The 13,505-nt window shown below is 34.8% G+C and overlaps 1 protein-coding gene across 2 annotated transcripts in view; it reads right to left on the bottom strand.

Annotated features, from left to right (window-relative positions):
- DICER1 (dicer 1, ribonuclease type III) overlaps positions 1–12,277 on the bottom strand; it is a 42,864-nt gene extending 30,587 nt beyond the window's left edge. Inside the window, exons 1-8 of one of the 2 annotated variants that reach the window (XM_009870849.1) lie at positions 12,210–12,277; positions 11,233–11,333; positions 5,689–5,881; positions 4,552–4,714; positions 3,991–4,121; positions 2,691–2,825; positions 1,741–1,901; positions 521–689 (exon numbers count right to left, since the gene is read on the bottom strand). In XM_009870849.1, the coding sequence (XP_009869151.1) occupies positions 521–689; positions 1,741–1,901; positions 2,691–2,825; positions 3,991–4,121; positions 4,552–4,714; positions 5,689–5,832 (903 nt within the window). In that variant the 5' untranslated portion in view covers positions 5,833–5,881; positions 11,233–11,333; positions 12,210–12,277. The remainder of the gene's footprint in view (positions 1–520; positions 690–1,740; positions 1,902–2,690; positions 2,826–3,990; positions 4,122–4,551; positions 4,715–5,688; positions 5,882–11,232; positions 11,334–12,209) is intronic. The other variant, XM_009870842.1, reaches the window with a different exon arrangement.
- Between the last annotated feature and the right edge of the window lie 1,228 nt (positions 12,278–13,505).

Below are 13,505 nucleotides of genomic sequence, written 5' to 3'. Positions count from 1 at the left end.
AAAGTCAGTAGCAAGCTTGAGGTTCAAATTCCATTCCAGCAAGGTATGGCTCTAGTTCAAGGCTGTTCTAAGATAAACTGTAGATTTATGGCTGGAATTTTTGCCTGAATTCTTATTTTACTATCTTTTAATACACTTGGCTATAGTTTTTCCAAATACTTCCTGAGATATTACTTTCTCTTCTGTACCAAATTATTCAAAGATCATGTGAGATGGCAAAGATGTTAGATTCTTGACTTCAGAAATAGGAACTCACAATATCAAGGTATAGAATTATTTTACTATTGAGCAAATTTAAATCTTAAACTACATGAAAACTGCATCAATGGCTGACGTTCAGGTCCCATCCATTTACGGAAAGGCCTGCACTGTTAGTGAGTGCAGAAGCCAGAAGTCTTTTTGCTCAAGGACAGCTAGCTTATGAAGTTTCTGTAACGCAACACACATCAAAAAAAAAAAAAACCAAACCAGTAGGAAGATTTCTATTCCCCAGGTATTTCACATAGCTTAATGTCCTTACCTGCTTAGAAATTAAGGTAGAATCTCTTTCTTTTGAATGTACAGATATGTTGCAGTCATTTAGAAAAGCAAGCGCTTCATCCAATTCCTTTAATAATCTTCCATACAACCCACTTTTGTCAGTATATGGTCCACAGTCTACAACAATCTCACACGGCTGAGAAGCATATCTTAATTGAGGGCAAAGAACAAGTTAAACACAGCTTCTGAAAGTCAGAGCTATCACAGTTTGTTAAGGCTATACAGCAATATAAAAGCATATTGCAATACATTTCTTTCTCCACCACGAAGCAGTAATGATGAATAGTTACACAGTTGAACACTTTAAAAGAAACTCCATCACTCCAAATATTTCATTATAAAATACTGCTCTTTTCAATACACTCCCTAAAAAGGTTAATATCACTACTTTCATATCAAGTACTGGAAAATTTGACGCAAAACAAATTGAATTTACTTGACCACCATCTTCACTCTTGTTTTTCCAGAGAGCATTCTTTTGATACACCAAACAAATACAATGCACATAATGTCAATTTAGGTCTATATATACACACTTCACACCTGTTCCAGAATATGCAATAATAATCTCTGACTTTGTCTGAAACTCAGTTCATACAACACAGTATAGCTGGTCTAAGAAAATATGCTATATAGGATTCATTTCACACTAACTCTCATCTACAACAAATCATCATTCACAGGATTCAACATTCAGCAATAAAATGAAAATATCCACTTGCTCTGCTACTGAATGTTGCTTTTACTGCTTTCTCATATCTCCTTCTGTTTTTCATCAGCCTCTAAATCGAAGCTATTCATTTAAAGAAAACATAATAACAAAAGAAATCACACAACTTCTCATCTTGTACTCTGGATGTTACTTAATTTAGAAAAATGCTGCAACATTATGGCAAACATTGAACATGAACCAGTTATTCTCCAAACACTTTTTAACAACTAGAGAAACTCTGAATATTAATTATACAAAACTCTGAACATTAAGGCAAATCAGTCTTTGACCAAACATTAGAGAAAGATGTACTTCAACACTTGGTGACTCAAAAAGCAATTTAACATCCCTTCCCCACCCTAAATAGAAGCAAATGCATCACACACAGGCTCTCCTAAAATTTAAGAGGAAATACTTCTACTAGCTTATTCCTCTGTCCAAAATGAAAAAGCAGGCATCAATTTAACTGTCATAATTTTGCAACATACCTGTCTAAGACCACCAAATCAGTTGCAGTTTCAGCATTGCTCTTTAAAATTTTCTCCAGTTTCTGGATCTTCTCTTCTAATTCTGCAGGATCACATTTCCCATTTAAAATGGAAGCTGTTAATCCCAAAATTCGAGGGCACGATGGATAATTCTCACAGATCTGAGAAGTAAATCAAAATGAAATACCTCATTGCAAATCTACCATCAAGGTAGCAGACTGCAAAGTTAGATGCCCAGTTTGAAACTAGTGCTTCTAGAGCAGGTGTTAGAAAAGGAACCAAACATTGAATTATTATTTTCTATTTTATTGACTGGAAGTTAAACTAGAAACCGAGTCAACATTTAACAAGGGTAAAATATTTACAATGTGGAAAAACATGAAGAAATTACCACAGTGAGCATTGCACCAATTATCCTTGCCACATTTACAACACATATCATAATACTTTCACACGACATGCTCTGGTTAAACTTGAAGAGAGACTTGGAAAGACATCTGTTATACAGAGGTTTTGTAGTGTATAAGCCAAATACTACATGGAGCCAAGAATATCCCAAAAGAGCCCTACAAGCATTTTTAGAAATCAGTATTTTAAAAATAAGAAAAACCAGTTAGTGCATCCTATTCCCAAACTCAAATATTTTATCAATGAATTTACAAAATTCCTCCAATTCCACAAATTTTGCTTCTTTTCTCTGTTAATGACAGATTTTTCTTTAATCTCCACTGTAAAATGCAGTAAATACATTATTTGTCTATCTCATAATAGCACTGAAGTCTTAATCATTACAGTAATTTCATAGTCCCAGAACATGCTAAAAATAGGGTTCCACTGAAATTTTTCCTTGGTACAAAAAGCTGCCTTAAATGGTTCCCACTTCTCCAACCCTTCCACCTGCCTCCTCTTCCTCAACCACGTATTAGAACATTCACACAATGAAAACCCACCTTCATAATTTCACGGTACGGGTGATCCTGGATTGCAAGATGGCACTCATCAAACACCAGAAGATTAATATTTGACAGGGATAAATATTCATTTCTCAAAACAGTCAAAGCAACATGACACGTCATAACCAGAACCTAGATTGAAAGAAAAAAAAAAAACAAAAGAAAAAAAAAATTCCCACAAGTGTCAGTACAAGAAAAGTGCAAGCTGCCTCAGGTCAAGGTGAAGCAGGAAAGTGTTCTGCAGGTCTTGATAGACGGTATTACAGACACTGACACCTGCTGATCTACATTCAGCAGGTAAGGACAAAAGAGACTAAAACATTCTCTATTTGACAGAAGTAACCTATCCGAAGGTTTTATATAAATCTCCAGTTATGTGCCTAGAGAAAAAAAAAACAAACCAAGGAAAAGAACAACAAAAAATACCCCAACAGAGGATATCAACACCAGCCAGACTACACAGAACAAATGTCATTAAATCCGTAACATTTTAGCATGTCCCATCATCATTTCTCTGGTAAAAAAGGTAATTCTTCATAAACTCATAACCCCCTGTCACTGTAACAGAAAAGCAGGATGTTATCAAACTCTTTTCAAAGTAGAACTCATTTCTTGCACATTATCACAGATTAAATGTTGGGTTCCTTGATAAAATTATACGCTATTTTTACACTAACTTTGAACCCCACTAAGTATAGAAACACCTTTACTTGTCAGAGTTCCTCAGATGTATGTCATAGACCACTACTAAACACTGGATAGAAAACAACCAAAACCTACAAATATTTGCATTATTGAAAGATAATTAGGTTGGCATGGAAAAAAGGGAACAGAAAGGGTCCAAGAACCCCCAAGGAAAATGCAACCATGAAATCTAATGATCTTCCATCTAAAAAGACAACTATACAGAAATAGTTTACCCAGAAAGACAGAAAAAATACATGCCAAAAAGACTGTGCTACATACCCCGAGAACATTAAGTTTTATCATCTTTTTTACTATCTAATATTTAAACAGTTTTTAATGCCATTTGAAGTACAATATGCGCACTCAAAATTTCTTGTGCAACCATCATCATGACGAACCACAAGTCAAGGAGACTGGAAACCAAGGATTAAAATGATAGCTTTTTAAAAACAACCTGAAAAGTCCTATATACATATTTTACATCAAAATTCACATAAAAATAAGACCAATATGGTGAGTTAATGTATAATTGGAAGAAATTATCAGTTCTGATCAAGCTTAGCTTACTGTAGACTCTGCTTATATTTACAGTTTATACTTAATACATTACCTGATGCTTAGAGAATTCCTGACTCCACTTCTCTTTTGTCCATGATTCAGTTATCTCTAAACTTGAATACTCTCCCACTTTAAGATCCGAATGTGTCCTGACAGCTGACACTTGTTGAACAACTTGATTTGCTTAAGAAAAAAAGTTCCAAAAAAAATCCTCCATCAATAAAGATCTTTTCATACACTGATTTTCAAGATGTGTGGCACATGCTGCATCACATGACCTTCACCTTAGACTTAACATTAAACTAGAAGTATACAGTAACTGCCTCCCTGTAAAAAACAATCCAAGGCAACAGATCGTGCAATTTAAGTGCAATTTAGTTACTAATGTCTTAATTTTAAACAAGGAACAGGAAATGTCACAAAACAGTTGTATTAAATGGATTATAAGTAAAAGATGAAAGGCATCACATTCTTTAGCCAGTTTAGCATTCTTGCTGTTGAAGACCTTATACAAAATTTATCCCAACTTCGATTTCACGTAACTTTTTTTTAAGGAGTATTCCATGGAAATATTAGCAGCATGTTTAAGAACTTAATATACTTTTCGTCTTACCTGAGTTGACCAAGAACACAGTTCTTTTTCCATTTTTATTGAAATCTCCCCTGATCTGATAGGACAGCTCTTTAGTGAGTAGTACTGCAATAAAAGTCTTCCCTGAGCCAGTGTTTAAGCAGACTATTGTATTATGATCCAAAGCTGCTTCAAGCAGTTCAACCTAGATTTAAAAAAATAAAGTCCTTACTTGCAGCAATACAGTGAAAAAGCTGACCAAGAAAATAACAAGTTGTAAATAATCTACAGACAAGTCAGTAGTATCTCTAGAAATTCTTCCAGTGTCATAGAACAAGTCTCTTCCATAACAATGTATTGTCTATTAATACATATTATATATATATTACGTATATATCTTATTAATATGGGCTATATATAGCCTATCTTCTAAATTCAGAATCCTTTAGTATCACAATTGTTATTTTAAGCAGCTAGTTTCTAACTAAATCTCGTTAACAGATGATTCTGTTGCTAGATATATTGTGTGAAGTTAGATTTAAAAGCTAGAGCTTTAGATTTAGAAAGCTAGAGCTTTGAAATCTAACAGTATACGTTATAACCAAATATGCAAGGATATTAGATCAATGTGTTCTAAGCTTTAAGCAACACTAACCAACTGCTAGCTTTCAGGCACCTCTGCATTTCAAAGAGAACTGAAATAGGTTTCCTTAACAAAATAAAAATCAGTATGCCCTGATGGGATTTTTGACATTACTGAACTGCTTTGACCAGCATGTGAACCAAAAAACTCAGCATTTCCCATGTAGAAGATGGAAGGCCAGAGAGGGAAGGAGACACAGCTGCATGCACATGATTGAAACGCAATGTAACTTTTACTGTATTTGTCCGTAACAGCATTTTGCAGGGAGTAGCAAGAAAATAACTCAGTTTAAAAGGTGTTCTGCTTGTTAGACCAAACTGAGAAGAGGGAATGGGGGAAATATTCCAAATGTAGAATAAGGCCAAGCTCAAGAAAAAGAGGCACAACTAACTCCCAACAGGTGGAGCTGTGAGAGGCATGCGTAGATGTGCAACACTGCACATTCTCCAGTTCCTCTGATTCTTTTTCTATACAAGTAAATGGATTTGAATATACTTTTTTTCTGACATTACTGTGTCAGTGTTATCACAAGGTACCTGATATTTTCTTGGCGTGTAAATGTTATCATGAATTGCTTCTTGTTGCCATGGTAGTCCAAAAAATGGACCCATTGGGGAGGAAGCAGGGGTCATGAGCTGCAGTCCCGCCATGCTGAGGGATTGCAAAGCAGGGCTTTTCATTCATTCATCCAGTGTTTCTTTCATTGCATTTTTGTTCCAGCACAGCCTACTATGAGAAGAAAAAGCAACAGTATTAGACAGTCACAACATAAAACAAAAAGAGAAAAGGACATGACTTGATTTTACTTCCAGTAAGCGCTAAATTTTCAGCCTAAAATGTTCACTCTTCCACTGAAAGAGTTTATAAGAGTATCAAAGAAATTCGAAGCTGTACTTTACAGGGCAAAGATCATTCTAGGCATTTGGATTTATGCACATACATTTCAGAATAAAGTTCCATTTATGCTCCCCTTTAAAATATCTTTAAGAACAAATGTAAAGAAGCAAAGCTGTTTTACTTCAAGAAAGAAAAAATATTTTCTAGAACATAGCCATAAAGAAGAATCACATGTCCCATTTTTCTTTCTAGTTAGAAAGTCCCTATGACCACTTAAAGCTTTACATACACACAAGCAACAGAACTTTAATCATAGGGAAAAGAACAAGAACTACAAAAGGTTAAGGTTATCTGTTTAGGAAATTGGCAAGAGTTATTATAAATAATTGCTAATGACTGATAAGGACTAATGGAGAAAGAGACCCTATGAGGTTAACCACCTATTTTCAGAAAGATATTCTAACCGATCAACAAACCATTCATAACTTGAGGACAATTATGCACTGGAAAACAGTTTCCTACTAAGAGTCCTCATCACTGGGGCTTTTTAAAAACGCTTGTTGTCAGGAATGATCGACATGAAAAAATAACAATATTACAAAAAAATAAAAAATCAAATCTTCCCTTGCCCAGGGAAACTGATTAAGGCATGATAATATACCAAAAGATTGTTGTAGTACAATACAAACAGATAGCATGAAATCTAAGACATTTTGAATTCTTGTCCACCTTCAAATCCTATCCAATTCAACATATCCTATTCAACAAAATATTCAACAGTTAGTTTTACTCAAAATTTCTACATGCTCTATATTCACTCTAGCATCAACTTCGGAATCAGAAATGCATAAAATCAGCAATGCTTTCAAATTTAATTATTCATTAGAAATACATGAGGAAAACCCAATTTTCATCCTATTACATTGAAATACCCCTGTATTTCTACATAGCAGGAAAGCTGGTTAAGTTTTGCAAATGTGCAGTAGGGAAGAAAAAACTGAGAATAATACCATATGAATAGATAATAAAAAATAGGAACCACTAATGGTTACAGAAATAAATACTTTGAGAGATTACAAATAAAGCAGTATATTTTTTTAAAAGTATTAATTTATATTTGTACCAAGATGAAGTTTTATATAACAGTTTTCAACTAAAAAACCAAACTTTGTAGCTCTTTGTTATATATAGTCACATATTTAAGCTAAATATTATGGTTTCAGCCATGTCCAAGCATTGATTTACTAATTTTACTAATATTTCATAACTATGGGAAGCTCTAACAGGAGATCAAACCAATTCTCTCCCATTTTCTGTCTCAAGTGTATCTTGTAAAATAAAGAGAAGGCAAACATTTGAATTACACAATCACTCTTCTTGCAGATTCACACAAGATTCATTATTCTTATGTTTGGCTCTAGCTTGATCTGGAAGAGTTGTTAAACAACATGTACTCTAAAACTACGATTTTGGTTTCTGTGTATTGTCACGAAACATCTGCCCTACAGTACAATCACCTCATCGAGATCAAAAAGCAGTCTTGACAAAAACCCTTTGAAGTGCAAAGGAAGAAGTACATGCATATTTGTAAGGACAAGTAAGTACAAGTAAAACAACACTGCCTGCCACTGTTAACCACACCATTATTACCCTGCTACCTGACCAAAAAAAAGGAGAATTTAGCCACAATAAGTTGCATGATTAATTAGCTAAATAACAGTTAAGTTTGCATGAGACATAATACACTTGAAATAGCTTAAATTCCCTCTCACTGTATGCTGACTCAAGTAAAAAAAAGTTCTCCTCCTCCCTAGGCCATCAATGCCAATTCCTGCTCTCCTAAATCTTCCTAGCGCTGGCCTGCATTTGCATTATTTGTACTGAGAGTATGTAAGATCTGACAAGATCAACATCAGTGTTATTATGGGAGCAATGAAGTAATTGTAAATTTCAACAACAGGCAAAATTATCAAATTCTTCAATAGAAGAAAAGCAACACAGGACCATCTAGAAATAAAAAGAAGACAAAACAAAAAAATCCCACATCTACTTGAAAAACAGGTTTTAAGTCAAAAATATTTGAGATATAAGTTCTTAAAAATTTGTGGACAGAAGTAAACTGAACCTAGGTAATCGAAACTAGCTAACAGGGGAGCAGGAAGAAAATAAATCAGTCTTGCTTATCCACTGTGAGTAACAAAGATACTTTCTTAGATGTTCCATCTTTATCCACTATGTTATTTTGAAAACTGACAGAAAAAGAAACTGCAAGCACTTGCTGAAGCTGAATTTGGAGGGAGAAACACAGGAAGGAAACAAGTCCTCCTTCAGACTAAGTTACAGAAGCTGGACAAAGCAGCACCATAACCAAACTTTACTCTTCTACTAAACTAATGCTGAAAGGTTCACTTCTATGGCCATCAGTCTTCATAGTTTTAAGGGCAAATTCCACAAGTTGATTCAGACAGCAACCGCAGAGCTAAAACCAACTCCTTGCTCTGCCGTTTAAAGAACTTTTTTTCAGAAGGGCACAAGATTGGGACTGAACAGCCAGCAACACTTAACAGCTGTTTCTTCCAGTCTACAATAGTTCCGGAACTGCGATGCAGCTCTTTCACTCACGAGACTATATTCAAGTTGAAGCAGTCCCTCGGTACACAAAAACCACGCGCTTCAAGGAAACACTAACAAATAGATGTCAAACAAAGTAGGACACTCACCTGGAATAAGACATCCTGTATCTATCTAGTCTTGCTCCAAGGACTGTTTAAAAAAATTTACAGAATAACACTCTGAAGTAAACACAGAAGAGACTAAAGCCATGGGGATGCCTATTTCAAGTTTTTACCACCACTACCACTCTGTGGACAGTATGTGTTATATTCATACCAAGTTAACACAAATCTACAACTATCTCCTATTAAGAAGAAAAATTTATTACTGTAAATTATTACAAATGTAAAATACATTGTAAAAATGAATGTAAATGTTAAATCACAAAATGCAAAATATTCATTGAGGATGTTCTATACCAACAAGTGCAGAAGTCTCAGTAAATTGACTTCTTATACTACAAAAATTCAGTATCAAGAATTGGTTTTGCTCAAGTAAAGATGAAGATATAGGATTCCTACATCATCTGGTTTCTAAACTTGCTTTTAAATGTATACTTTTAAAAAGTATTTGACCTTCCCTGTGATAGTCCATAAGCATTACACAAATGCATATTTTGAGAATATTACTCCTGTAACTTCAGTTCTCTTACAGAACTTAAAAAAAAAACAAACCACCCAACAACAACAAAACCAAAAGACACCCACTCAGTTTTTATTTGGGGGGGGAAAAAAAAACACCCTGAGAAAACACACATCTCGGAACCAAGTGAAAAAGCCTCATTTTCACGGGATAAGCTAGCAGTCAGTATCTAAGATTTTGAGAACTAAGCCTTGATATTTCTACTCCCAACTCAAAATTTCTAACATCATTTGGTCCAGAATGTTTAAGGTAAGGAAATACTCTAAACAATATTATTTAATAAGCATAATATAACAGATATTTGATTCATCTGTATTTAACATATAACACAGCTGCACAAAGCACTCCTTATCTGTTATCCTTCAAAGACCTTCACAACAAACACTGCCTAACAGTAGTCTTTGTATTGGGTCTTACGATATTCTTAAAAGGAAAAAAACCACACAATATATCATAATTCAGATACCTTTCAAGAACACAAACAGAATGCATAAATGGTTCCCTCACACAATTCTCAATATTCACTGTGAATGTTCATCTTGAACTATTTGTTTTATATTTGATACAGAACCATCTAACAGCACAAGCAGAACATTGCTCTATAATAGCACACTAAGACACACCAAAGCAGCAAAGGCTCATTTCTGTTGTTAGACAAGTTAGATTACACTGAGGCAGTACATTTTGAATGAGCTGTTTCTGAAGCATTTCTACCAGTAATACAGTGCACTTAACAGCTGCAATTCCTGGCAGACTCCTCCTAAATGTCTGCATATAGGAGAGAGATGGAGTACAACAAAACACAGACTTGGAAAAATGCAAAAGTCCCGAAGCCCTTCATTTGGCGCTCACTCCCTGGCAGAATCAAAACTGGATCTGAAGCAGAAGCGCAATAAACACCTTCTGTTGCCATTAATCTAGCTCTACCAACAGAGCCAGAAAGACAGAGTTCTCACCAAGGAAGTTATGCTGCTGGACATTCTCACAGTGTCTGAAGCAACAGGATTATACCACAAAGTACCTGCATACATGGTCTGTAGGGCATTTGCCAGTAGAGAAATAGAAAGTGAACAGAAAAAATCAGGTTTCTAGCATATCTATAGTGACCACCATGAGGCATTCAGAATATAAGTTTAGAAATGCTTTTCCTTCAACAAATACAGACACACAACCAGATTCTGGAAGAATTTCATATTTTAAAATGCTGTGTATAAGGCCCTGTGCAACAGTCCTAGCTATGCAGCTGCTTAACCAGTGGTGCAGAGCTGGTGCTATGCAGATTCCTCTTCTTTTACCTCCTTAATGCAGAGGACAAAAGATAAAACATGAAGCATATGGCACCTAAGATGCAAGGCATGGTGAGAACCAGTGCAATAGGATACATTTGTATTTCCCATGTTATCAAATTACATATAACTTTTTCTTGTACGTAGTTTTAATCGAACAGCCTCTTTTCTCGTTTTTGCTGAACTCCTATTTGAAACTAAAACATACTCTTGAAACTAAGGCCGTAATAATTTAACTGTCATTTACTTTCCTCACCATTTACTTGGTATCTCCTATGTAGAACATACAAATTGAATTCTAATTCCAGTCCTTTATATCTCCTCGCTTTCCAACTTAAAAAAACTTCACTGTCTTCCAGAAACACAATCACAGCTCAATATAAAGTTCACAATAAGTATTTCAACACACACAGCCCTGTTTAAAAAAAACAACAAACAACAAAACATTCCTAATCATATTCTTCCTAAGAAATAACAAAGCATGTGTTTCATGACAAACATCTTTTTTTTAGCTATGCAACTGCTAAAATAAATGACCTACTTGTATTATTCTTTCCAAAAAAATTCCCAGTAAATTTCCATAGCCTTACACATGGAAGTTCCTTTACTCTAAGTTCCTGAAGAAGCTTTAAATTACAGGAGATTACAGTGAAGTGATACATAAAAAACCTGCTTCTCCCATATTATAAAGCATAGCCTTACCGTTTTAATTTCCGCAGTCTCTGTGTTTATGCTTCCCGAACTGCATTTTGACATCATGATATCAGCGCGTAGATTAATCACATAATTTGCAAGCTTCGGCTCTTAAAAACAACAACAAACCCCATGAACATTATTACAAAAATGGTTTGAAAAGGGACTACAATAGGGTTAATAGTGGTAATTCAGTTGCTTATAAATATTTCAGTATGTCAACCCTACACTATAACTTGCTGACTATTTATTCTATCCTGAAGATTATTTTTGTTTAGTATTAGGAATTTAAAAGAGTGATTTAAAAGCTAATTTTTGGTAATCTAAATGTGTAAGGAAAGCCTACTTCCCTAATCTTATTTACAGGTTACTAAGACTAACATTAATAACTGGTTCATGTGAGAAACACCATAGTATTACGTTAGACATAATTTTGCTATGTTCTGTATAATCAGACTGCACATGTATTTTCATTTCACTTGAATTAAACATTTAAAAAAATAAATTTGGAATTAAAACTTCTTTAAAGTACTTCAACCTGAAGATGTATTTAGCAGAGTAAACACACAAAAAAGCATTTCTTCCTATGTATATTAACATGTGGTTTTTAATAAAAAAAACACTGTGCAATTGAGATGGTGATTTGCATAAAAATATATTTAGCCATACAAGTAAAATTAGGAAAAATGTGACATAATTTCTTAGATATTAGCCATTCTAAAGCACTATAATGTAAAAATTAAAATACTATACTTAAGGAGATCTACAATGTTCTCGAAGCTCTAAAATAAAGAAATTTACAAGATATATTTACCTAAAGCATGAGTTTTCCCAGACCTAAAAAGAGAGCTTCTGAAGTCAAATTTTAAAAAATCAATACTGAAAACTTAAATACAAAATGGATCTTGATGAAAATCTCCACTCCACTGAGTTCCATGAAGTTAACAAGGACACTCTCAAGATTACTTCAGTATGTTCATTTTTACCTCAAATGCTGATGCTGAGCTTTTCCAGAGTCTCCAAGCCTGTAATTCTGTTTCACCCTAGGTAACCTAAAAGGCAATATAAAAAGAGAGCATTTTAACATGAGCTACCATAAAAATCAATTGTGCCATGTGGTAGTCTGCTGTCTTGCATTTTAATATTTCTCTCTGTAGCAACAGCACATGGTCCTTCAAAATCTAATTATCCTATGTCCTTTTTTGGCTAGGCATACAGACAGTCAGTGTCTGAGAGATCAACCTTAGAGTGCTCAGGAGGTATTTGCATATTTTGTTTCATCTGCTGAAGTAATTGCTAGCTGCATCCAAGTAGATTTACAGTTCCCCGCCCCTTGCTCCCTCCACACATTTTACCTAATACAATAATGAAATCTTGAAAAAAATTATTCAATACATTAAAAAAAAAGTTAAGAATGTATGTGTTTCCAAGAAAGAAAAAAAAATACTGTTTTGTTTTACAATAAAAATACGTAGGGTACACCACAAAGAATCTGCTAAGCCCTGTGTTCATGTACAAAATAGAGCTACAAAAAAAATCTTATCTCCTGGGCTGCTTTTCAAATTCATGTTTGCACCATATATGTATCCCTTTTTTTTTTTCTGCACAAATACAGCAAATCGTTGCTAAGATGCAGCAACTAGAACTTACATTTATTAGAATATGTCCCTGTTATGCCTAGGTTATTCATTTACTCACCGCCTCTAAAACATGAACCAGAATATGTATTCCACTGAACCAGAAAATAGCCTAACAACATAAAACTGTCACATCTCCAGCAAAAATGCAGACATATACTCCACATTTGCCTGAGAGGTAGAAAGGAACAATACAGAATTTAGTTGCCCTACCATATCACAAACATCAACAGAAATAAAAGGTTCAACTCTGTCAGTAAAGCTAATGCCACATATGGCTTCATGTAGCAAATTTACTTTATTCCCTAATCGCAGATGGCAAACAAAAAGCATACAGATGAGCAAGTAAGAGCTGGGAGAACCAAAAAGGAGTATGTAATTCTCCACCAACCCCAACCATTTCCTTTGGCACATCAAAGCCGTAACACAGAAGACTGCAGCCTTAATCGATTGGCAGACATGAATTACAGTAGGCCCTTTTAATGCCGAAACCAACGTAAAACCAGACGGGCCACATTCCTGAGATGCAGTCAAGTTCTAGTACAAAACAGCGAGCTTATATCACATTAGCATCTAAATGGTGTTGGTGCACCCACTTAGACAAAAGCCTGTTGCGGTCGAGGCCAATCCCGCCGGCTGCGGGCC

This window comes from Apaloderma vittatum, unplaced genomic scaffold, assembly GCF_000703405.1.
Source record: "Apaloderma vittatum isolate BGI_N311 unplaced genomic scaffold, ASM70340v1 scaffold20840, whole genome shotgun sequence".
Taxonomy (NCBI): Eukaryota; Metazoa; Chordata; class Aves; order Trogoniformes; family Trogonidae; genus Apaloderma; species Apaloderma vittatum.
This window is presented reverse-complemented; position numbering and strand designations above follow the sequence as displayed.